Here is a 27,249-nt window from a genome sequence, read left to right as displayed (position 1 = left end):
TGGGATCCGAACCCTCGGACGGGAGCGCCACCACGCTTCCCAAGCGGCGCACTATCCAGTGCGCCACTGGGCCGGCCCTGTGCAGAATATCTTTAAAAAGCAGTTTATTTCTAAAATTCATGCATATTTTGAATTATTTTCTCATATTAACCCATTCTTAAACCTTAAAAAATATTTAAAATTAATTCCATGGAATAGAATGAATGGGTAAGTAGGCTTCTTTCTTTAGTAAGTATACTAAACTTCAGATGACTCTCAGAAAATTAGGGAAAATTGGGTAGTAATGGGTAAGATCAGACATCTTTAGAAGGAACATAATCCAGTAAATCAGCATCTAGAAAGATTGAGAATACAGATGCTCCTCAATTTATGATGGGGGTTTCATCTCGATAAACCCAATGTAAGTTGAAGACACTGTATGTTGAAAGTGCGTTAAATACAGCTAACCTACTAAACATTATAGCTTTAGCCTAGCCTACTTTAAACCTGCTCAGAACACTTACATTAGCCTGAACACAGATGGGCTATTATATAGACATGATAGGATGGCAAAATACAAAACATAGTATCCAAAAAAAAAGCTGGCAACACAGTACATTGTAGTTGTTTACCCTCATGATCGGGTGGCTCAGTGGGAGCTGCAGCTTAGCTCTTGCCCAGCATCACAAGAGATCTAGCCCAGGAAAAGATCAAAATTCAAATTCTACTGGATGTGTATTGCTTTCACAGCACTGTAAAAATCAAAAAATAGTAAGTCGAACAATCATAAATCAGGGACTATGGACTGTCTGTATTCAAAGTCAGAAGAATATGATCATTTAGGAAGTTAATCCATTCAATTTTATCAGCTGAAGAAAGCATGTAATAAACCAACTGCATGATCGTAAAGGGGATTTCACCAGGTTTTAAGTTTCTCTACACTTTTGAATCACTCCCTTTCTAAAGGTTTAACTTTCTATTCAATAGTATTTTGGGGAGTCACTGAATTTTCTTCTGAGATTTACAGGAATTGAGTAGAAAGGTGAGGGTGGAATAGGATTAAAATATCTGTGGGCCTTTATATAAGGGGGGGAGAGGGCATTTTGGGATTAAAGTCTCTTTTTAAGACCAAAAAGAAAATTTGACAATAATTTTATTTTTTCTTCTGATACAATTTGACTAGTATATTTAAGATTTCCTCTTAGTCTCTTGAGTCTTCCTATTTCCTTTATTTCTAGTTCCATGCTAGGAAAAGTTAATTTCAGTGGTGTTTTTCTTTACCTTATGGCTAGCCTTTGTTTTCATGTTAAGTTCAATCAAAGATAATTTTTTTACTGCTTGGCTTGCCTCTTTTTTGATCCTCTAACTACTGGTTTTCTCTCCCTGCCGTGCCTTCCCCCCCTCCCCCTCCTCACCCCGCACTTCCCAAATGAGAGCCTATGTAATTTTAGGTTTGTGTTTCCTGGATTCATGCAATTTAGAACTGAGTGGCATCAGATAGCCATGATGTCATTTTTCTCTTTCCATCCAAATTTAGCTTTAGCATTGTAAAACTTGGGAAATACTATATATTTATTACTGCTAACAGAGATTGACTTAAAAAATAATCTACTGAGTTTTTAACCTGATTCCTGGGTGTTCTTTCCGTGTAAAGTTTTTTTTGGGGTCTCCATAAATGTTTTTCTAAAATTTTTTCCAAATCAATTCGAGTGTTTCAGTAATGGTTTGAGCATACACCAGGATCAGTTCCAAAAAGACCTTGCTTTTTGTGCCATTTTGTTTCTGTGTGTTATCCTGATGTTCTTATCATCCAATTTCTGGATTTGTCATATAAATGGGCACTCATATCCTTTTTATGGGTTTTTTTCCAAAAATTTTATTTCATGATCTGACTGACTATAAAATAGCCTTCTGTAATCTTATGCTTAAACGTATCATTTGTGTGTGGCACACACACACTCTGTTCCCCTTTCTCTCTGTAACCTTTGCCCTTTTATATACTGTGTACCTTATTAATCTGTCTCCCAACTAGAACATTAGCTTGATGAGGATGGAGATTTTTGTACTTTGTTCACTTCTATATCCCCAGTCTCTGAAAGAGTACTTAGTACATAGTAGATGCTCAGTAAATACTTAGTGAATGATATATTTGATGATTTAGCTCCTAAACTGTGGGATATGAATAGGAGAAATGATTTGAACATTCAAATTAGAGACCAAAAATTGTTTTATACTTGTGAGATGGAAGAAAATTCACCAAGGTTAAGGATTAGGTTTCTAATATTTTTAGGCCCCACAAGACAGTTTCAGTTTGAGCACAGCTTGAGTGTTGCAGATCTGGACAAGGCTGGGCGGGAGATTTCCACCTTCTTTGTGGTTTTTATTAGATCGCTATGGTATAAATATATTAGTAGCTTTTTTTATGCTGCTCTCATCCTCTCTTGTACTGCATAGAGTAAGTAGTATTGGTAAATTTGAATAAGGTATGAACTCCAGCCAAAGGAAGAAACTTTTTGAGGTCCTTCAGTGTTACATTATATGTTTAATGTATGCAACCATAAAGAGAAAATAAATAATACATGTAATACTTTAATATTATTTTGATGTTTGACTAAAGTTTGAAAAACTAAATTGATGCATGCAATATAAATGCTGATACCTGCTCTTTAGATTCATTTGTTTGTCATTCTTAATATTTTTCTCACCTATACATTCCATTCATAGTAGAAATTATAGTAAATATTACTTTCCTTAAAACTGTTACTTAGCATATATTGAAACAACACACTGTATCCCGCAAATATGTACAACTAAAAATAAAAAATAGAAAAAGTGTTATGTAAAACAACTGACTTTTTAGTGTCTACTTGAGTGTGAATGTAGGTCTAGTGCTATCATGTAAGACCCCAGGTAATGTTTAGTTATTTCTTGATCACTGTAGAAGGCTTTTTGTATAAAAAGTTCTTACTCAGGTTGTCTTTTACTTTGCTTTTTAAAAGCAAGGGGGACTGTTTAATACATGATGGGACTGAGTATCAGCTCCTGAAATAAGACATATGGTTGAATGTTTTCATAGGGAGAACCTGGTGTACCTCATTATTTAAATTTTTTATAACTTAAAATGTGGTATGTTTTGAATTGTTAGCGTATCAGGAAATGTTGATCTTTGAAGTAATGGCTACATCTGTGGCTAATGTGATGTTGAGCAAGTTTCACTTTCTGAGCTTTATTCTCCTTTTCTGCACAGTGGTTGCAGACTGAGGTACGAAAACGTTGAGGAGTATGAGGTGTTGTTTGTGGTGACATGAGGACTGCTAGGGGCTAGAGATTGAGGAGAAAAAGAGATCAGCTGGTGCAAGGGCCCCCAAGACCCCAAGAGACAAATGAGTTTAGGAATAGAAAGAGGGCCAGAAGAGATGTTTGTGAAAATGCTTTGTAGATTTAAAACATTCCTTACAGCTCAGGTACTGTTACATTAGGGAAGATTGGTTTCTCTTTCTCTTTCCAATGGGTTATGGTTAGCTAGGGGGTCATCTCACCTAAGAAGTAGGATCCTGCTTTGAGGGTGGAAAGGAAAAGGTTGGACCCAGGAGTCACGAATTCCAGCAGTATTTGAACTGTAGTTACTGTTACTTATTTGTGCTAACATAATAGTCCTTTCTATAAGAATTGGCCATAGGAAAAAGAGGAATAGGCTTATTACCAGAAATGTTGGGTGAGGGAGTTTTGAATCATTTCTGAGTCTTACCACATTCCCCTTTACTTTGATTCTCTTGGCTTTGCTGTTTGGTATGCTATAGTTTTGACATCTGTTAACCCAACACTGATCATGGGTGTCATATTCTCCTTTTTGGTTATGTTTGTTAATAACTGAAGTTTTTAAGGGTTCTGGGTGTGAACAGTGCATATTTTATAATTAATTTAGAACCAGGGAAGTTAGGGTTTTCTATTGAGCTAATTAATAAAGCATTATGGCTTTAAAAATACATATAAAACTGTTATACAGAAGTAACCAAAACAACATGGTAATAGGACATACTTTAGTTTTGTTTTAACATAAATCTTAGTATTTTAAAGCTTTTTGGTGTCCTCTTCATTTCTAGATTGGGTGGGTAGGAGTCTGTTTATCAGAAATTTTGTTAATTCTGATGCCGATTTGGCTTTTTAAAAAAAAATCTATGTAAACATAAACATGACTTTAGACAGCTGTGTTTAATATAGTAAAGTATCATGGGGAGACTTTTCAGTGTTTCTTGTTGGGACTTAGTGTCTGTGTATTTTAGTATTTAAAGGAGGTGGTTTGGTGCTTTGAAAATGAGAGGGAGGTCACCTAACTCATAGCTGGTTGCCTGCATGTCTAGATTGTTCTGTCCTAGAGGTTATTAGTAACATGAAAGTTGTTTTTACTTTAGTTAAGCTGACAGTATTAAGTTAAGTAACTTTATTATGGAAGTATTTGTTTACACAGCTTGGTGAGTAGGGTTTTCTTTAAAATATGATATTGCATAGGAATGTTTCAGGTAACTAGAGTGTTAGAAAAAAGCTACTATTCAAACCAAAGTACTTTTTGCTTCGCAGAAAAGTAACCCAGATTAAGAGTGACCATGGCCTGGACAGCATCCTTTGTTTCTCTACCTCCTCCACCTCTAGTCTCTGAAAAAACTGGGTGCTAGAACAGGAAACAGTGGGTGGAGTTGCTGAATTGCATCAACTTCCTGGGCTGCTCATGTATTGATTAGTCAGACTCTCATAATGTTCTACTTAAGAGATTCTTGCCATTGGCTGGGTTAAGTCCTTAGGTTTGATACTGATTCAGTCTAATGAATGCTTGCTGTGTACAAGGCACTGTGCTGCATGCTCTATGAAGGATATGGAAAGATAAGATTACCCCTACCTTGAAGACAAGATAGAACATGGTAAGTGTTCCAAGGGAGGCCCAATTCTGGGAATTCAAAGGAGGCATATAGTAGCCATTTGGTAGTATTGATAGGTTGGGGGTGGGACAGCTGATGAGATCTGAGCAAGGAGGAACCCAGTTAAATAAGTGGTTTCAGTAGTTCCCTTGGGTAGAGGGTGATAAACATGTTAACAGTAGAGAAGAAAGGTCAAATTGTCAGGATTAGGCCACTGTGAATGTGTGAAGGGCAAAAAAAGAGGGAGGCTGTGTGTATGTGTCCATATGTATGAGGGGGTCTTCAGAAGTTCATGGAAAGATTTGTATTATCTTTTAATTTCATTTTTCCACAAACTATTTCAAGTACCTTCATATGGCTTGTTTAAAATACTATAAAGCCCATTTTGATTGATTGATTGATTGATTGATGGCTGGCCAGTATGGGGATGCGAACTCTTGACCTTGGTGTTGTGACACCACTCTGAGTAATTGACCAGCCCTATAAAGCCCATTTTAAAAAATGACCAGTACTGAATTTTCTAAGAACTGCCTATTGTATAACTGATCATTTAAAAATATTCATTGCACTTTAATTGGTCAGTTTCCACATTTGTGAAATTGGAATAAAAATTATATCTATCTCATAGACTTGTCCTGAAGATGAAATTAGTACATATACATACATAATGAAGCTCTTTAGAACCGTGTATAGCTACATGACATTCAAAAAATATTAATGGCTTCATCATTATTGTGAATATTTTAAAATTAATACTGTTATTTTCCCCTCCCCCATGGGTGAATGTGGGAGGTGGCTATTCTTGTTCTAAAAGGATTTACAATGAGATACCTTTAAATAACAAAATTTCCTATTTAAATGTTTAGTTTATATATATCTTTAAAGTTGTGAAAGGTAAGTGCGCTTATACAGGCATATTCAGATACTAACTAGACTGCTCATTTAGGTTATAGAATGAGGGATTGAAAGTCACATGTTTTTAATTAAGAAATGGAGGCTGGTCGGTTTACTCAGTTGGTTAGAGTGCAGTGTTGTAACACCACAAGGTCAAGGGTTCAGATCCTTATACCGGCTAGTTGACAAAAAAAATAAAAAGGAAAAAGAAATGGATGAATTGGTCTTTTGACCACTGCTGTCTTTCAGTTTCTTTTTATTGTTGACTTCCCATGTGTTTCTCCTTTATCTTCTTTTTAGTTGCTTTCTGATTTCCTGTTCAGTTTTCAGTAACGGGTGTGGAGTAGGGGAAGAACTTATTTTGGTGCCCGTTGTCTGAACCAGGAAGGAGTGACTGCATCAGACAGCCTGGGGCTTAGTGGGGAAGGACTTAAGATGAGTTCCTGAGGAGCTGCCCTACCCAGGGAACCAGTGAATTCCACAGTTTCCTTACTGCAAATAGGATGGTATGCAGCTCCATGCTGTGTGTGCATAAAGATCATTTCAAGCCTCATACATGCAGTGTTTTCCAAATGCTTTCATATGTTTATTTTTCCTTTTTTAAAACCAATAATTATGGAAAAATTTTGCTTTGTACAGAAATAGTAGTGATAAACTCCCACTTACCCATCATGTAGCTTCAACAATTTATCATCTCATGGCCAGTCTTGTTTGATCTATATGCCCAAACATTTTTTCTCTGCCGTATTATTTTGAAGGAAATCCCAGATATCACATCATTTAATCTAAAAGTATTTCAGGATGTGTCTCTAAAAAATGAGGACTTAAAATGCATATAAATGTAAAAATACATACATAATACATATTCATACACACACGTTAATTTTTTTATGGTGTGTCTGACTCAGGATCCGTATATGGTGTATTTAGCTGATTGGTCGTAAGTCTGTTTTAACGTATAAAGCCCCCTCATCTCTTGCTGTCTTTCTTGTTTTAACTTGGAATTTGAGTGTAGTTTCCTGCACTCTAGATTTTGCTGTTTTGTATCCCTCAAGTCTTGTTGAACATATTTCTCTGTCTGCTGTATTTCCTGTAAATAGGTAGCTGGCTCTAAATGATCAACCAGATTAGAATTGATTTTTTTTTTTTGAAGTGTACTTTTCCTCCCATCAGGAGGCGTTTAATGTCTGTGTTTCAGTTTTGTGATATTAGCAGCTGCTGATAATGCCTAGAGCCATTAATTTAGTAAAAGTTGCAAAATTGTGATATCTAATTCTATCATTCTTTCCATTTATTTTTAATCTATCAGGAAATAAAATTTTATTTAAGGCATTTAATAGCTTTAAGAGTATTTTGAATTAGTATTTTCTCTATTACATTGTAGCAGTGGTTGAAATAAAGTAAATGATTTGTTATTACACATTATATTGGGTAGTTGCTTACTGCAGAATGACTTCAGACCCATATAGTTCATCTAGTTAGGAAGTTGTCTTAAGAGTGCTTACAATGGTTATTTCCCAGCTAGAAATAATAATTAGGGATTAGTATGCACTCAAATTAGTGTGTATGATTTCCCTACTTTGTATAACATTATAAGCAGCTGTTTTCTCATCTTACTTGCTTATGTAAGTTTTTTTAAATGAGTTCATGTGCTTAATTTTCTAAACATTTCTGGGCTTGATTTGGAATCTGGGAGCAATAGAGTCTAAAATAAGTCTGCTTAGTACAGTTAGCTTTGGTATTACTTATTGAAGACCTTGGTTTCTAAGTTTAGCAGTTTTTGTTTTTGTTTTTGGTAAAATTGTAAAAGGGAGGCTTGGAAGATAATTTGATTTTGTTCAGTTTTCCAGTTTACAGTAACGTCCAGTTTCATAACTGCTGCATTTTACATTTCAGTATTACCCAAAGGTGTCTAGGGCCTTTCAAATAGTCTTCTGTGAATGTTTATGATGATATTTTTGTTTGTTTGTGGAAAGAATTAATATATTTAAAAAAAAAAATCATCTCTAAGTATTTCATTTTAAGCAAACAATTCATGGTAGTGGACTAGATAAAGCCTGGTGGTTTGACCAGCTTAATAAAGCTCATAAAAATACCTGTGGTGGAGTTAAAAGGGGAGATTTTTCTTCCCTGAAAGTGACCAGATATTTCACTGCTTTCCCCTTATATATTTTTATTGCCTTTCTTCTTTACTCTCTTCAGGTCTTGTTCAAGCTCAGTGCTGTTGAGGTGAGCAAACTTGTGTCTTGGTACCTAAAGCTAAAAAGTATGGTTGAGTTAATTCTTCAGATATATCTACAGTTGAATAAACATGTTTTCAGTTTTCTTTGGAGGATTTTCTGAGTCCTCTTTCTAAATGCACTTGGACTTTTGTGTATGTGGACATAGAAGGCTAAGTGATAGATCAGGAGATAAAATTTGTTTTTCAGCATTTTGCCAGATGGGTCTTCAGCAAGTTATTTTTTGGGTACTTCTTTAGACAGATTTATTACACTATTACTTTCTAAAGAATAGCAGCAGTTTTGGGATTGGCCAGAGGCTGAGGTTGGTTAGAATGCAGCCTCAGCCTCATAACACCAAAGTCATGAGTTTGGCTCTCCATATTGGCCAGCCACACACACACACACAAGAATGAAAGAACAGCAGTCTTTTTTTTTCTGGCTCATCTGCCACTAATACATTCTTGGATCCAACACATGGCTAGAGTGATCCGATTGAGGCACTCTGTACAGTGGAGATGGACACTGAATTCTCATTCTGTTTTCCAGATTAAGGCTGTCTCAGCTAAAATACGTCATTCATTCAAATTCAACAAACATTTTTGAGTGAGACTCTAGGGCAATAGTGGTAAACCAAATCAGATAAGATCACTGTCCTTGGAAGCTTACATCTACAGAGTTCCCCAGGTAAAATAGTGGCATTCCATGTAGGTTTCTGTGACCAATCAAATTCAACAAACATTTTTGAGTGAGACTCTAGGGCAATAGTGGTAAACCAAATCAGATAAGACACTGTCCTTGGAAGCTTACATCTACAGAGTTCCCCAGGTAAAATAGTGGCATTCCATGTAGGTTTCTGTGACCAATCGAACAATTTTTCCTTGCAGGTTATATTCCTCAATTGTGATCAGTACTGTATATCAACCAGCTATTGGTTATTCGGATATTGTTGCCAACCATTCTGCCCAAACTTAGCTGACTGTTTTGCAGCATGTAGTTTAGCCTGGTTCTACCATTCACTCTGATTTGTGGGCTGTGTATAATGACATTCACCTTCTCCTTTGTTTCCCACATGCTCAGGTTAACCATCATGATCCCAATTTCTGTTTTGTGTCATCACTTGGTATGCATACCCAAAACATCAAGTCCTTTGGAACAAATGTAAACCAAAGCACAAAACCATGAGAGGAGTTCATTGAGATGTATTAGACTCATATTTGGTTAAATTTATGTGGCATGATTGATTTAGAAATAATGTTTTCCAATTCCCCTTTACTGTATATATCAGAAAAATTTCCTGTTAACTAACATGATGATATGATTTTTGGTTTTAGCATATTTTAGTACAAATATTCAGGGACAAATTCTTCAACTGAACACATCTGAGAGACAGATCATTCAATTTGTCTGGTTTCTCTTCTGCCCAATTGTCTCAACATATCCAGAGTTGCTTTTTGAGAAAATTCAGAATGTGCCTTTGTGTGCAGACAGAAAAGTATAAACCGGATTTTAGAATTTCACAATATAACATTATCTTTGTTGGCTATGAGTCTGGTATGCAGAAAATGGGTCATCATTCAGTAAAACAAGAAACCTGCTAGTGATTTTTCTTTCTTTCTTTTTTTGGCTAGTATTTTCTCTTTTTATTCTGGCCTCTGGAGATAAGATTTTGTGCTGAGTTGCAATAGATTCTCTTAGATTTTTTGAAATAATAATTCTCTCTCTTCTCCCCTCTCTCCATCTTTAGTCTTGGTTAGTAGGGTTAAACTTTATTCTGATGTTATTCAGTTTATGATTAGCTACTTCCAGTCCTTTGGAGAAGTAGCTGAATGTAAACATGGTTATCACATGTCTTGTATTTTTCAAGGTAATCTCAATTTCAATTATTTTGTTCCATTTTTTGACAGGCTTAGTTTTTAATTTAGATAGGGGATCCTTAAGGTCAGTGCTCTTTAACCTGAGTCCATGGACCTGATGAACTTTAGAAAAGTGGTTTGTGAATCTCCAGAAACACTAATGCCAAACTTTGTAGGTATGTGTTGTTTCCTCGGGAGGGACCCATTCACGAATTTCACTCAAGAATTTCAAGGGATGTGGAGACTGCACAAAAGTTTAATAACCACTGTACTCTGTATAAAGGGGATTTTAATTGCTGGGAATAATAACATTTTCCTCCCAGACATTTTGCAGTAAGTTAGAAAATCATCTAGCTGCTTATTATTGGAGCAGTGAGCAGAAAATTATCTAGTTGCTTATTATTGGAGCAGTGAGCTCTTGAATCATTTGAGGCATTCTCTTGAGCCAACTTAGATTTACATAGACTTCGTCAAAATAGCATTATTTTATGTGATCATAAAACATCAAATTTTAGGGCCGGCCCGGTGGCGCATTCGGTAGAGTGCGGCGCTTGGGAGCGCGGCGGCCCTCCCGCCGAGGGTTCGGATCCCATATAGAGACCGGTCGGCTCATTGGTTGAGCGCGGTGTGCGTGCGACACCGAGGGTTGCGATCCCGTTACCGGTCACGAAAAAAGACAAAAAAAAAAAAAAAAAAAAAAACCTAATTTTAACCTGTGAGTTCTTGCATGTTTACCTCATCATTATGGGTTGAATTATGCCCGCCTCTGTTCTAGACTGTCATTCAATTTTTGAAGTTTCTTTTTGCCAAAAATAAAGTTTGAATGTTTTAAATGAAGTTTGCTTTTATTTCTAAGTTGATTTTAATACTGGAAAATTTTAGGTTTGAAAACCTAAGGGATCAATGTGTATTTCTCAAGTTTGCCATGGGGCAGAAATTCCTCAGTTTTGTTCATGCTGAAGCCCCAGTGCCTAGCACAGTGCCTGATACTTAGAGGGAAGTTAAATATTTGATAAATGAATAGATTAATTTTAAGTAGGGTATCCAACTCAAGGCATCCAAAATTGAACCTATCACCTGAATTCTGCTTCCTTTCATAGTTAGACTTCTTAATCTTCACTTAAGACTTGAGGATAAGCTTGCCTAGGGAGTACCCCATCTGTCGGCTTCTCATTTCCTTTCCTAGATGCATAATGTGGTAGGTAAGAGCATGGGCTTTGGCTACGGACTGCATACACATCCAGGGTCCATGATATGCTTACTGTGTGTCTTTGTTAAGTTCCCTAACCACCTCCTGCTTTGGTTTCCTCATCTATAATTGGAGATATTAAGAGTATGCACTTAGGGTTTTATGGGTATTGTGAGCTTAGAACAGTGCCTGGCACATCCTAAATATTTTAGAAGTTTTAGTGCTATTCTAGAATAAAAACAAATTGTTCTGTTCTCACTTATTTATATCTTTTACCTCTATCTCCACATTGGTTTCTTTCCCTAGGTATAAAAACAGTTCTCCTTTTGAAACAACAAAACCCTTACCATAAAACTGGCATGTTTGTCTTGCGGGTAGCAGTGAAAATTAGCACTATTTCTTTGGAGATGGTTGGGCAAGATATAATCAGTCATAAAAATACTCATACTTGGATTCAGGAATTTCACAAAAGAAAATCTTTTCTAAGGACATACTCTCAAATGAGTAAGAGACTATATACATGTGATGAATCTAGAATTTCCCAGCTCCAGTCATGCTGAACAACTATAGCGATAATTTCCTAAATCAGCCTTTTGGGTTTCTTAAAAATAATGTTTTAATTATAAAAGTTGTTATATTTTGAAATATAGTATATATGTTTGGTCTTTAGACCTTATAATGTCCAATGTTGGAGGGGAGTGGTTAAATACATTCTGGCGCTTACACATTTATAGATGATGGGTTTGAAGACCATGTAATAATATGAGAAATACCTACTTTAAAAAAAAAAAAAATAGATGACCGGTAAGGGGATCTTTACCCTTGACTTGGTGTTGTCAGCACCACACCTTACCAAGTGAGCTAACCACTCATCCCTATATAGGGATCTGAACCCTTGGCCTTGGTGTTATCAGCACCACACTCTCCCAAATGAGCCACGGGCTGGCCCTGCTATGTTCTTTTTTAAGGTATTAATCTCTTTGTAAATTTCCTTTGTATCCTGGATTTTTGTTTTTTTTGTTTCATTATGTTGTCTGAGTCTTACTGTATCTCAGTGAGTTTCCTTAGGATTGTTCCTCCAAATCCCTTTTCAGTCCTTTCAAAGGTTTCCTGCTGTATAGGGTCTGGTATTTGAGAATTACTGTATTTTGGTGGTGTCATATTTTCTTGGATTTTCATATTTCTAGTGACCTCTACATTGATGTCTGGTCATTTGGTAGAGCAGTTGCTTCTGTCACTCTGGAGTGGGCTTTGAGGAGAGAGACGTCATCTTTTTCCAGTCTCTGCTCATGACTCTCCTTGTGTCAGTGCAGTTGAGTGTCTGGTGGGCCACCTGCACGGTGACTGTGGCTACTGCTGTGGCATTAAGCTGCTTCTGCAGCAGCGGCTTTGATGGGCCACTTGCGTGAAAGTGGTGTTTTTGGATGCTCTCTTGCCTGCCTCTGGACGGAGTGGGGAGCTGCCCTCAGCTCCTGCCTAGGACTCAGGGCGTTGCTGTCTTGCCTTCTTCTGGGTGAAGGGGGCAGTTGCCATCAGCTCATGCTTGTGACCCCGGCATTGCTCTCTGGAGTCACCTCTTAATACGGTTAAAATGGCAATTAAGTTTCTAACACATGAACTTTTAGGGGACACATTCTAACCATAGCAATCACTAATTCAATATTTTATAATACAGTACTATCAAACTGTGTTAAGTGTTGCTTCTGTTGTGATCCCAGTAGAAGAGCAGAGAAATAGCCATCCCTCCCAACTTGTTATATTCCTTTTTAATGTTTTGGGTACCGTGTTGTCCCACCAAGCTCATCATAAGCCTTCCTTTATTTTCTGGGACTTAGCTTTGTTTGATCTTTATTTATGATATAGACTCTATTTTATAGATAACCTTGAAGCAAGTAGGTGCTGCATTTAAATTACCATTGTGAATTCTAAGATAGAAGCTGTGAGTTCTTGAAAACCATGCATGTGTTTCCAAAGGCCATTCTTTGTTTTACTCTGTATCAATAAAGTATTTTTCACTGAAGAGTATGAATCACCAATCCTCCTGAGGGAAAATTCAGAGGTTGCATGAAATGGCTTTAGAGAATATTCCTTAAAAAGAAAAAAAGGGTGAAATCTCTACTCAAAAGAAGCCATCCCCCAATATTTTGTAGCTCAGTTTGAGAAATACTGTCTTTTCTGATCTATACTGCTATCTTATTTTATTTTATTTATTTTATTTTATGGTGCTCTGTGGGAATTGGGTACCTTCTGTGAGTGCTCAGAGGAATATGGAGTGGGAAGTCTTTCTTGTTCTTCTGCCTATATTTACAACCTCCCTGTCTTGGCACTTTTTCAATTTACTAGCCATGGAAGTGGCTTTTACATACTTTAAGATTAGAATGGCTTATGTAATGTGTGTCTGTTTTAATGCATCAAAATTCTATGTAGACGTTTTATGTAGCACTGAAGAAAAACTGACCTAATTTGAAAGATAAAAGCTCTTTGAATAGATGCTGTCAAAATTACTTAAGTTAATTTGTGTCATAATTGAACCTAGGGGTTTTTTTTTTTTGTATGATCGTTTTTGTGTTTTTCGTTTGTTTCTTTTATTGTTTCGTGTGTGTGTGGCCAGTTTGGGGATCTGAACCCATGACCTTGGTATTACAAGGCTGTGCTCTAACCAACTGAACTACCCGGCCAGCCCTGAACCTAAGTTTTTGATATTCCTTTTTTTGTAGCAGGAAGAATATAGATCCAGGAGATTCTATGTCCTATCTAATACTAATCTTTTTTTTTTCTTTTTCCTTTTTGTCTTTTTTCGTGTCCGGCAACGGATCGCAACCCTCAGTGTCGCGCCCGTACCAGACCGGGACCGGCAACGGGATAGCAACCCTCGGTGCTGCGCCTGCCCCTCGCTCAGCCAGTGAGCGGGAACTGGTCTGTATGTGGGATCCGAACCCTCGGCGGGAGCGCCGCCACGCTCCCAAGCAGCGCACTGTAGCAGTGCGCCACCGGGCCGGCCCTATCTAATACTAATCTTAATTTTACCACTCTTTAGCTGTGGGGCTTCAGAAGTCATTTTACTTCTTCTTCCTCATTTGCAAAAACAAGCATTTTATTTATATATACCTGTGGTACTTTGTTGGAGTTGCTCATCATTTGTATACTGGTTCAGTAAAGAAGGCTGTCATAAGATGTCCTTTGCAAACTTTTACAGTTTTTAAGATACAATGGTAAATTTACATATTGTACTTTTTTCCCTCTAAAGGTATCATGGGAAGGGTTCTATTCTACTTTTATTCCTCTGACTTTTGTAAATAAAGTGGCTCTTATTTTTTTATTTTTTATTTTTATTTTTTAAATATGACCGGTAAGGGGATCTTAACCCTTGACTTGGTGTTGTCAGCACCACGCTCAGCCAGTGAGCGAACCGGCCATCCCTATGTGGGATCCGAACCCGGGGCCTTGGTGTTATCAGCACCACACTCTCCCGAGTGAGCCACGGGCCAGCCCAAAGTGGCTCTTATTCTAATAAATGACTCCTTTTTGCATTAGCATTCCTGTGCCTTCTGTGAAGCAGATAGAAATAGGAAATGCCTTATCTTCCAACCTGTTTTGATAGGCAAGGCTGAAGACAAAGAGTGACAAGTTAGAAAACAGGCATTTGCCTTTGATATGGCCTCCTATTAGCACTAAGAGAAATCTCCTCCTTTCCCCTATTCTAACCACATATTGCCATTTGATTCTTCATCTATTGAGTTTACCCCTGTATGGACAAGAGTTAGTATGACTCTTTAGGCTTTGGGAATTATCCACTTTTTTTTTTTCCTTCAAAAAGCAAATTTCACTTCATTTTGGGATTGTACTCTATCTTTAGGTGAGAATGTTCCCAGCTTTCTTGAACTGAAAATGTATGTTAGAATCTGAAAGGAATACTGGAAATAATGAAAGAAGGATTTTGGCATTCACTGGAATAAACTTGTTCAAGTTTTAATTGATTTGTTGTTACATCTCACCATATTCTTGAAAGGACTTAAGGTGACAGGTGTATATAGGGTTTTTACCCTTCACAGCCAAGCTTTGTGAAAGAGTTGCTATTGTCAGTTCTGACTTACTTACCCTCCTGTCACTCCTTCACCGTGAACTTTTCTCATCCACTGCAGTTCCTCACAGCATGGTCACCAAGGGGTCTCTATCACTGGATGCAATTCTTTGACCTTGGTGTTATCAGTATCACCCTCTTCCGAGTAAGGTAACCGGCCAGCCTTGGATGCAGTTCTTTATTTGACCTTGCTGCAGAGTCTACAAGTGACTGCCCTGCTCCTTCCTTTTATGAACTTTTTTCTGATATAGAAGTAATAAATGTTTATTATTTAAAATCTTGGAAAAAAGACTTGTAGTGTCCATCCAGAAAACATTTTCCTCATAGAAATGTTTCTGTAAATGCCTCCTTCCTTTCCTCCTGTTTCTTTTGACCAGAGTTGTATCATTTTGCCTACTGGATATCTCTATGCTGCAGGCTCTGAAGCCTAACATTTTTTAAAACTTACTCTACCTCCACTGCTCCAAATGCATCTATATCACCATCTTGCTGGGAATTATCACTCCTTATGCAGTTGCTGAAGCCATAAGATTAGGAAGATCCATCCTTGACTTCTCCCTCATCCCCCATTTTAAATCAGTAGTTAGAATTCTGTTTGTTCTTCTTGTTAATCAATCCATTTACTTGTAGTCTCTCCACTCTTAGTATTACCAGACCAGGTTCTTGGGTCTGAAAGTCATAGAAATAAACAATGCACCCAGCAGTAAAGCAAGCAATGCTTTATTTAAAGAGAAGAGAGCTTATGTGTAAGAGGAGAGATAGCTATAGAGAAGCTGGATCTCCAAGGGGAACTATACAGCAAGGGGTGCAGGCCAGAATCATTATTCTGTGTCCCTGCAGGTGGTCCATTCTTTTCTTCCTGGTTGTGGCATGGGCACATGCTCAGAGCTTTGGTCCTTGCACCTGCTCAGTAGTTCCAAGATGGTGGTGTTGCTCATTACTGCGACCTCAGGTGGGTCATTGTAGCAGTCACCTTAACACTTTGTGCACATGTGGGAGTCAGGCTAACTAACTGAGGGAAGTTTGTGGTTTAAAAAGTTGCTTATCTTAGTTTGCAAAATAGCTAGGTGTCCTGGATTCTTTGAAAATAGGGGTGAAGGGCTGAGTTGAGGAGCCGAGTCCTATCTCTATCCTGTCTCATTACACCTTAACTCAGATCTGCTCTATTTTTTTCCTCTGTTTTCCAAAAGCATCATCTAGTTTTTAACCTCTGAGGACTTTGCGTATTTTTATGTTTTCCTTCTGGGTTTAGCTTAAAACATCAGGGCTTCTCTGACTTGTTCCTGCACACTCAAGACTGAGCTTGGGGCTTATAGTCCCCTCTTCCCTGCTCTTGTGCCCATTTCTTCCCTCTTTCTTCTCCCTTTCCTCCCACAGACTGTCACAGTACCCTATACTATCCTTATAATATTCCGTTGTAATTGTCTACTTAGTTTTCTTGCTCCTTAAGGGCAGCAACTATGTCTTATTCATAATTGTACTTATAATATCCAGCCTAGAGTGGTAAATTTCTGATAATAAATGGGTAGACGAAAATGAACATCTGTAGGGTGGAGTATGAAAAAAATTTGAGTCTCTTATGTTAGTTTTATGATCCTGGCTGCCTTTAAATTGTAACTTAGTGATATGATTGGCATTTACCTACCTAGTCCTGTAGTCAAAGTTCTGTGAACAAGCTTTCAAAGTTTGAAGTATGGTAAGGCAAAGTAGGAGTGAAGCTGATAGGTTGGCTGGGGTGTGTTCTAGCACTTTGTATTGCATTGACAGAGGCTAGGCTTTCCTTCAGCTGACAGCAGTGTAGCAGATAAGTTGGCTGCTTCAGCTAGGGCAGTTGTGCTAGGGATGAGGAGGAGACTACATTTTAGTGACTTGGTTAAGCTGTCTTATAAATATAGCCAATTCATGGGCCGGCCCGGTGGTGCACTGGAGAGTGTGCTGCTTGGGAGCGCAGCGGCGCTCCCACCGAGGGTTTGGATCCCATGTGGAGACCGGTTCCCACTCACATCCCATGTGGAGACCGGTTCCCACTCACATCCCATGTGGAGACCGGTTCCCACTCACATCCCATGTGGAGACCGGTTCCCACTCACATCCCATGTGGAGACCGGTTCCCACTCACTGGCTGAGCGTGGTGCAGGTGCAACACCGAGGGTTGCGATCCCGTTACCGGTCAGTAAAAAAGACAAAAAGGAAAAAAAAGCCAATTCATTTGTTTCAAAAGTGAACTAGTTTACATACTTTTCTTCCCCTTGCTAACCCATTTTTGGAAAGGGAAAAAGACAAAGACTGTTACCATCCTCACTTGACTGGGCACTACAGGCAGAGATCTGTGGAGCTGACTTTTGGTAAAATATCTTATCTTTTCATGCTGGCTTTTTTGTCAGTTGTCTCAGGATCCCCATTTGTAGGTTCCAAAATGAGCAGAGTGATTTGTCATCCTGCCGACTATGCCCAACTGTAGGGGCAAAGAGAATTTCCTTCCCCCATGAAAATTTGAAAATTTGATAATTTGAGTCTATAAAACAAACTGACAATAGACAGATTAACAGGAAAAAAAGGGCAAATTTATTAATGTGCGTAAATACGGGAGCCATACACAAAGTATGAGACTCAAAGGAGGGGCCAGATGACTGAAATTTTCATACCATCCTGAGGTTACAGGAAGAACAGGGGCTTGGGGCTTCCTGGTGGGGGGGGGAAGGAGGTGTCAGCACTGAGAGAGTGGGGGAAGGAAAGCTTCGTAAGCAAAAGTCGTCTTGTTATGCAGATGAAGCCATTAGAAAGAATAGAGGGTATCTTGTAGTAAAAGTTTTGTTGCACCTTTAAAAGTGTTAGACTTTTTATCTCTTTTTCCTGTGAGTTAAGTCTTTCCTAGATTTAGGTAAGGGGGGCCTTATTATATATTAGTGCTATTCACTAATACAGATTTCCTCTACAGATGCAAATATGCCCCACAAAAGACAGCTTTTCAAGGCTGTCCTTGTGTTTGCAGTCTCTGAATAGCCATCTAGAAATACGCCAAAGTGGTATATTTTGGGGTAGCATATATTTGGTTTCCTTCAGGGGTCAGGGAGTAGAAATCTAAGTGACTCAAGTTTCTGGGTTGATGGACTAGATACTTGAAGTTGTCGTTATTTGGTAGTGTTGATCTTGAGATTCTTTTTGACATCCTGGTGAACATGTCTACCAGGCAGTAGGATATGAAGTTTGGGGAGAGTATGCCACTGGAAATGTAGGGTGGGGAGTCATCAGCATGTGGGAGTTAAAACTACAAGAAATCACTTAGATATATAGTTTTAAGAAGAAGAATGGTGTAGAAACAGAAAGAACTCTAAGGAACACTGATGTTTTTAAGGGCTGGGAAAGAAGAAAGGAGCTGGGAAGGGTATATCAAAGAAACTGGGTTGGAGCTAAAGATGGAATTTGGCAATAAAAAGGCCATTAACATAATAAGTAAGGAAATGGGTCTATCTCTTAGAATGGACGCTTCAGTTTGGACTGTCTGCTTGGCTTTTTGCTGGGCAGTTCTACTTACCCTTATCAGTAGCATAGAACCCCACCCCAAATCCAGAGCCCCACTCACACTCCTATATTGGATCTAACATGGGACCTTTGAAGCCCCTTCCAATTTCAGTCTTAGACTAAAAACAGATTTTGGCCCCAGTCCCAGAAACACTGACTCAGTGGGCTCCGGGACCTTAATTTTTTATAAGGGCCTTTCTGAGTCTGAAGAACACTGATGTATAGGTGCTATAAACTTGCAATTTATTTAAATGCAAGAAAGCAGGACTTTATTATAGTGAACTTTTAAAATATAAAATATAATTGTGATGAAGAGATTGTCGACCATGGAAACCTAGCTGGAGCTTTCTGCTGGGGGTTGGGGGTGGGGGGGCAAAGTGCTGCCATCTGGTATAATCTGTTGGCTATTTAAAGTTTTTATTTTATGGATTTTTGCAGCAGATGTCCCTGGTGCCCCTGCATCATATCCTTTAGTCCACCACTGACAACCAAAACTCAGATTTTTGCAGTTCAGCACCTTCCTATTTTCTGCCCCAGGGCCTTCAAACACAGCAAGGGAAGAGAAGAGGTTAACCCCAGGCAGCCTTCAACCAGTGGGGGATATTAGCCAGTGCCTAAGTGTTCTGCTTCCTTCAGGGGTCCCACAGAATTGCCCTCACTTTTCCAGCCCCCACAGAATCACCCCTCCCCCCCTTTTTTGATTATGTGTTCTTCTTGGCTCTTCTCCTTCCTTGCTGAACCTTTCCCTCCCTTCTGTTCCCTGGGATCATCTCCTACTTTAATCTTGCTAAAACCTTGTATACAAGTAATGTGTCAATTGAGCTGATTTTACAGGTTAAATGCAAAATTATATTAGCTTTTCCTGAATGTCCTTGTCTATCAATAATAGCACCTAAAATAGTGTGTAAGGGAGGAAGGCTAAGAGAACATACTGCGCAGTGCAGAATGGCACACACATTGCTGAAGTTTAAATTTATTCACAGACACTCTACTGAAATTATTATATAAGGATTTATTTTTTTCCAGCAACCTCCATTTCTTTCACTTCACTTGGGTTGAAGGGACATATGAAAAACCATAAAGTAGTTGGCATAGGGAGACAGCACTATTAGTTTATGTCATCCCATTCTTGAAGAATTCGGGATGGCTCTTTTTATAAGACTAAGTTTTAGAATGTCATGATAGAAAGCTATTAAAAATGCTACAGTGCAGAAAGGGGGAAGATCTCTACAGATGGCTAGGATACAAATTGCCAAAGATCAGAAAGATCCTGATATGTTCTATTTCAGGGGTATCTTTTAAAAGATATTTCGTGTGCTTTAAATGCAAGATTTCTCTTTTCCTGGCTAGAAGATAATCCATGTCCATATTTCTTCTTTTACCTGAGACTGGACTCTAGGAATTAAAAGTTGAAATGAAAGGTAAACTTGTTCCCGGTGGTCACTTTTTTTCTTGACAATTAAAACTGAAATGTGAAAGCAGTTATTATCGAGGCTGCCACACTGTAGGCACTTGATAAATGTGGGACAAATGAGAATGCCCAAGATGTATGTCTAGACTGTTGTCCCAGTGAGTGGGAATAGGTGAAACTTCATGTGCTTAGAGCTGTAGGGGCTGTTGCCTCACTCCCACCAACCTGTAACTGCAGGTCTTTGTTTTGGTTTTCAGGTTTATTTTGCAGGTATCCTAGAAAACATACTTTCCTCAATCCAGGGTGTTTTGTGTGGCAGTGGGCTATTTGGGCATGTAAACTAACAAAATCACTAGATTATTTAGTGTTTAAACCCCTCAGTTAACACTTCAAGTCAGACCCAGAGAGAATGTGAGTTGGCCAAGGTATAATCACCCTGTCTAGCTAATCAGTGATATGCCAGGGACTAGAACACAGGTACTGTTACATATCATCTTTCTGTCTCGTTTCTGAAATGGGTCCCATCTCTACCCCTCATTGGGGAATGAAACAAGGTACTGTTTTTCTAAACTAGATCAAAATGGTTTTTAGAATTAATAAGGGCTATAGGTTCTACATTTGATTTAAGATAGTCATGCAGCTGGCCAGTTAGCTCATTTGGTTAGAGTGTGGTACTGATAACACCAAGGTCTGGGGTTCGATCCTTGTACTGGCCAGTGGTGGGAAAAGAAAAGATAGAGCTATGCATTGCTTAACTACAGGGACACATTCTGAGAAATGCGTTGTTAGGTGATTTTGTCGTTGTGCAAAAGTGTATTATGAAAGGAAACAGCGGTGAATTTTCCTATTTACACTGGCCACTACTTAAATGAATGTGGGCCTTCTAAATATGTTACTGATTTTCTGTGCCTCATTTTCCTCATCTGTTAAATGGGAATTAGAATAATACCACTCCCACAAGGTTATGAAGTTAAATTATAGGTAGGAATTGTGCTTGGCACTCAGCAGGCACTCAGTAAGTGTTAGCTAACAGTTATTAACTATTATTTTGCTATGGGGATGGGTGGGAATCATTTAAAAATGCGAGAATTCTAAAGTCGACAACCTTTCGCTTGGCGTTAGACCTAATGTGTCAGATGCTTGGCTTTCAGTCTTAAAAATCTGAGCAGCTTTTGGGATGGTCACCTGGTGGGTAAGGTAGGCATGCATCCTCAACATACTTTGCAGTAGATTTGTTCACACCAACATCACCACAAACATGAGTAACATTGTGCTAAGGTGATAATGACAGCTGTGACATCACTAGACAATAGGAATTTTTCAGCTCCATTATAATCTTATGTGACCATAGTCATATATGCAGTCTGTCATTGACCAAAATGTCATTATGCGGTACATGACTGTAGTTGTAGGAAATGACAGTTGTGTTTATACAATAACATTATTTAGAAAATTAAGACTAGTGGATGGGCAAAGTTCATAAGCAAACAAGTGAAAAAGTTTCAAAATATTCAATAGTATGGGACTAGTTTAGAAAACAATACAATAATTTTGATGGACTATTTTGCAACTAATAAAATGCTAGTTGTGATGATCTAGAAGGAAATCGTGTTGAAAAAATCCACTGGGGAAGGAGGTATGGCCAGGGCGTCAGGAGCTCAGACTCTGCAGCCAGGCTGCTTGGGTTCAAAAAATCCACTAGGGGTTGTGTAGGAATTCCTTTTATACTTTCCTTTCTCCTATATTATGCCTAATTAGGTATTTTTAGTAAGTTCAAATTTCTTGAGGATTAATTTTATGTATAGAACATTAACTGACAGTTTCTGAAATTCATCAGCCAAAACTAATGTATTTTCTGGCCTATATACTATGAAAAGTGGTTATTTTGCTTTTGTATTCTTGATCTGTGCATTAAAAACTAGCTGGAATGAGAGAGTTGGTAAAGATTTAGTAAGCTTGTAGAAAATGTTTCTCTTACATGCTAGAATCATCTGAGCTTTTTTTAAAAAAAAAAAAAAAACTTTTCTGGGCCGAGCCCATGGCGCACTTGGGAGAGTGCGGCGCTGGGAGTGCAGCAGCGCTCCCGCCGTGGGTTCGGATCCTATATAGGGATGGCCGCCGGTGCGCTCACTGGCTGAGCGCGGTGCGGCCAGTCTCAAAAAAAAAAACTTTTCTGAAAACAAAATTGATTTTTTAATCAAATGTGTATTTCTTTCCTATAGGGCTTCTGTTATGCACCTAAAGCCATATTGGAAACTCCAGAAGAAAGAGCACCCTCTGGAAGTCAACAGGGAAACACTGAGAACTCCTATAAGCCTCCAAAAGGCCATAAATGATGAAAAAGGCAAAGCTAGGTACATGAAACCAAGTGTTTTTCCTTCAGCCTCTCTTGGTAAAACATCATCACGAAAGCCTTTTGGGATCCTTTCTCCAAATGTTCTGTGCAATATGAGTGAGAAGAGTCCTGTAGAGAGCAGCTTGAATGTTAAAACCAAAAAGAATGCACCATCTGCAACTATCCACCAGGGTGAAGAAGGACCACTTGATATCTGGGCTGTGGTGAAACCTGGAAATACCAAGGAAAAAATTGCATTCTTTGCAGCCCACCAATGTAGCAATAGAATAGGATCTATGAAAATAAAAAGCTCCTGGGATATTGATGGGAGAGCTACTAAAAGAAGGAAAAAATCAGGAGATCTTAAAGCCAAGATACAGTTAGAAAGGATGAGAGAAGTCAACAGCAGGTGCTACCAGCCTGAGCCTTTTGCATGTGGCATTGAGCACTGTTCTGTGCATTATGTGAGTGACAGTGGGGACGGGGTCTATGCTGGGAGGCATCTGTCAGTTATACAGATGGTTGCTTTCCTGGAGCAAAGAGCCAGTACTCTACTAGCTAGCTGTGCAAAAAACTGTACAAACTCACCTACCATTGTGAGGTTTTCTGGCCAATCCAGAGGTGTGCCCCCATCCTCCGAGCCCTTCTGTGCCCCAGGAGCTTGTGAAGAACCCTCGGAAAGGGGAAATCCTGAGGTTGGTGAACCACAGAGTGAACCAGTTCGTGTCCTCGACATGGTAGCCAGGCTGGAGTCCGAGTGCCTCAAGCGGCAGAACCAGCGTGAGCCTGGGAGCCTCTCGAGGAATAATAGCTTCCGTCGAAATGTGGGCAGGGTGTTGCTTGCAAATGGCACTCAGGATGATGAAGGTAAAACAAGAAAAGGCACCTTGGAGGCACCTGACACTCAGGTACATCCTGTGGGGTCTGTATCTGTGGACTGTGGTCCCTCAGAAGCTGACCATTATTCTCCTAAGGGGGACCAGGCCTGGGACAGTGCTCCTCAGAGCTGCCCCTCATTGCCAGCAGGTGTGAGTTTCCACATGGACAGTGCAGAACTAGGGCCAGGTCAGCAAACTGCCATGAAAAACAGCAACAGGTATGATGTGGAAATGACAGATGAACTTGTTGGGTTACGTTTTCCTTCTCACACCTGTCACCAAGCCACTGAATTGTCCACAGATGCTGTTGATTATATGAACACAGAGCTTGTGCTGCTTACTAGCCAAAATTCTGATCAGAGAAGAAAAGAATCTTTGTGCATTAGTATCACTGTGTCCAAGGTTGAGAATGAGCAGCCTTCTAGTTTAAACTCCTGTGAAGACCCACTTCCAGGGATGTTGTTTTTTTTGCCACCTGGTCAACACCAGTCAGACTGTTCCCACTTGAATGAAAGCACAACAGGGGAGTCTTCTGAGGCCAGCCAGCTTGAAGATGTTGCTAAGAGTGACAGTGCATCTGAGGAAAAAAGTGTTTCAGCTGAGCCATTTGTACCACCGGCCTCCTCTGTGGAAAGTACAGTACCTGTGCTGGAGGCATCCAGTTGGAAGAAGCAGGTATCTCATGACTTTCTGGAGACCAGGTTTAAAATCCAGCAGCTTTTGGAGCCTCAGCAGTACATGGCTTTTCTGCCCCACCACATTATGGTGAAAATCTTCAGGTTACTTCCCACCAAGAGTTTAGTTGCTCTTAAATGTACCTGCTGCTATTTCAAGTTTATCATTGAATACTACAACATCAGGCCGGCAGATTCTCGCTGGGTTAGAGATCCACGCTATAGAGAGGATCCTTGCAAACAGTGCAAGAAAAAATATGTGAAAGGGGATGTGTCCCTGTGCCGGTGGCACCCCAAGCCATATTGCCAGGCACTGCCCTATGGGCCAGGGTACTGGATGTGCTGCCACCGGTCTCAGAAGGGCTTCCCTGGCTGTAAGCTGGGGCTTCATGACAATCATTGGGTCCCTGCCTGTCACAGCTTTAATCGGGCAATCCATAAGAAAGCAAAAGGGACTGAAACTGAAGAGGAATACTAAAGTCCACGTGAGAGGCAACAAAATGACCAAGTTTTAAAACTGCAAAACACCTAGATATACCGTTCAAGTGACTGTTGCCTTCTATCCTCTCAGAGTCACCACTCTAGGAGAATCTGTACTTATTCCATCAGGACTGCCCTTGCTCAGGCATTTTTAAAAATTCTTAATTTACAAGCTGTACAAGAAAATTGGCCTCATTGCTTTATAGTGACACCTCACATTTGTTCCAGGGTGGTGTCCCACAGTTTGAATCACTGGATTGTGAATAACTTTGCCAGTTTTCCTGCATCAGATCCATCCTCAAAAGATGAAGATTTGCTATTATCAAGGACATGCAGAAGAGTTTACCATAAACTCTGTAGGCAGTCCCCCAAAAAGGGGTTCCAGAGATGTTTTGAGCATTGGCACCATATTTGAAAGAAGCGAATAGTGTCCTATGAAAAGAATAGCAGGACTCTTGAAAAGTATGCTTAAAAAGGAAAAATCGGGCACTTTACCTTAGATATTGAATGCTTGATCCTGTGAGATTGATGTTTGTGGTTGGAGATGGATTTCATGCCCTGTGGTGTTTACAGTATATATAATGGTTGTGTTTTCAAAGGGCTATGAAAGTGCACATTAAACCTGAGCGCCTTTACCTTTAGATGAGTGCTTTGGCCCCTCTGTAAATAACACGATGAAAATCCTGTTGTATATAATGGACAGCTGACTGAACATAATCACCACAATGCAGCTAGGATAGTGTTGCGGCTACAATTGTGTTTTTTTATTGTCTTGTTTCAAATTTGTACATCCTGTGTAAAATATGAATGTTTCCCAAATAAACTATGAATGTTTTCTGTATAATATATAAATGTTTCTGAGAAGAAACTCTAAATAGTTAAAAGGTTAACCTGTTCAAAGGATACTAAATAATGGTTTAACTGGACAACCTTAAAATTAGCATAGAGAACAATCCCTTGTTATATTTTAGTGATCCACCAAGAATGAGAGAATATTATATAGTCAGATTATAACATTCTTGTCTACTTTATCCTTTCTGTCAGGCTACAAATTTTTTTTTAAAACTTCAATAAAAACGTGCATCTTAAATGGGACCTGAGTTTTGCAAAGATTTTTTTTCTTTTTTTGATGTAATAGGAAGAAGGTTCTTGTGAAATGAGTCGTAAGAATTAAGGATTTTTTTTTTTAGTTGGGGGTGGGAGAGATTTAAAAAAAAGTTTTCTGCCACAGAAGAGAGACCCTCTTAACACTATAAGCTTAAGTTTTGCAATCCTTTAACACCTACTTCTGAGTTTATTGTCTGTCCAGCAGCCACAATACTTCCTGTTTTGGTGAGGTATTATCTAGTATACTCTTACAACTTGTCCGTGCATAATTATTTAGAAGTCATTAAAAGATCTAAAGCTGCTGTGGGCGGAGGATTTAAAACCAGGTTGGCTTGAAATCAAGTAGCCACCAAAAAACTTTGTGACCAATAGAAGCTCCAAGCTGTGGAGAACAGATAGTGAATGTTCTAGGGGGAAGTACTGATGTGGAAGTGATGAGTGAGGGCTGTATTGTCCCAAGGAAAAAGATGTAAAGGTTGAGCAGACTTCGGCCAGGTCTGCCAGGCAGAGTGGGGCAGGACCAGAGTCGGGTGGAGCCAGATTCACCTGTGGCTGAGGTAGTAAATTGGCAGAGTGGCTTCCAAGCAGGAATCTACTGCAGTTTCTTCTGTCCTATCCTTAGCAGTAACTGCTTCCTCCCTCAAAAGAGGGTACTAAATCTAAAAATAGTATCTACTGGTGCTGAATAAGTCTTCCCCCACAAGGCACATGATGCCTTCTGACATACTAGGCTGGAGCCTGCAAGCTCACTGGATTTGTCTGTGACAGGACCACGAGGAGGCTGGGAACAGCTTGCTTTGCCTTTTACAGATCAGTGTTTTTCCTCATGACTCACCAGCTGAGGTACGATGGAAAATGCTTCTAGGGCCGGCCAGGTGGCGCACTGCTACAGTGCGCCGCTTGGGAGCACGGCGGCGCTCCCGCCGAGGGTTCGGATCCCACATACAGACCGGCCGCTCACTGGCTGAGCGAGGTGCGGGCGCAACACTGAGGGTTGTGATCCCATTGCCGGTCCCGGTCCAGTACGGGCGTGACACTGACGGTTGCGATCAGTTGCCAGTCACGAGAAAAGACAAAAAGGAAGAGAAAAAAAAAAAAAAGAAAATGCTTCTAAATTGGAGTCCCCTGGACTACTCCCCTTTGGTTTGCTGTTAACTGGCAATCTCAGTAGCACTGTCCTAATAGGTTTGTTATGATTTGTAATTTAGGGTTAAGAGTTAATGCATATAAAGGACTTCAGAGTACAGCATGGCATGTTAGAAAGTGCCCAGTAAATGTTAGCTATGGTTCTGCATTTGCCCGGTGTGGGCACACAAGATAACTCAGTTGTTGTCACGAGTCACCCATTCCTGATCTGGTTTTACGTGGGACACAGAGCTGTGACGGGTTGAACTGACCAAGAGTGGAGGGTACAATAAGAATTTCCCAACCCCACTTGGCCTGCAGTACTTGGAGCCCTCAGAAATCACTGATGACCTGTTTTGAACTATGTAGCAGGACCCATTCGTGGTGCTGTGTGAATGAAAGCAGGTGGTATCAGGGCAACCCCCACCAGTCTTCATTTCTAGTGTATCTTAGGAGAAAGACCCTGTGCTTCAGGGCCCCCTAGTGCCAAGCTGGTGGAAACAGCCCACATTTTATTTCCTGCAACAATGCAGCCCTACCTGCTTTCTTGCATTGCTGTAGGATCACAGACTTAAAAGGAAACAAT

The 27,249-nt window shown here is 39.5% G+C and overlaps 1 protein-coding gene across 1 annotated transcript in view; it reads left to right on the top strand.

The window, feature by feature from the left end:
* The window catches only part of FBXO34 (F-box protein 34), a 79,420-nt gene extending 53,894 nt beyond the window's left edge, over positions 1-25,526 (top strand). The window contains exon 2 of the mRNA XM_008576682.1: positions 22,287-25,526. Within this exon, the coding sequence (XP_008574904.1) occupies positions 22,297-24,429 (2,133 nt within the window). The 5' untranslated portion in view covers positions 22,287-22,296 and the 3' untranslated portion in view covers positions 24,430-25,526. The remainder of the gene's footprint in view (positions 1-22,286) is intronic.
* The last annotated feature ends 1,723 nt before the right edge of the window (positions 25,527-27,249 follow it).

The sequence above is a fragment of the Galeopterus variegatus genome, unplaced genomic scaffold, assembly GCF_000696425.1.
Source record: "Galeopterus variegatus unplaced genomic scaffold, G_variegatus-3.0.2 Scaffold1387, whole genome shotgun sequence".
Classification (NCBI taxonomy): Eukaryota; Metazoa; Chordata; class Mammalia; order Dermoptera; family Cynocephalidae; genus Galeopterus; species Galeopterus variegatus.
Note: the sequence above shows the minus strand (reverse complement) of the source record. Positions and strands in the feature narration are given on the sequence as shown.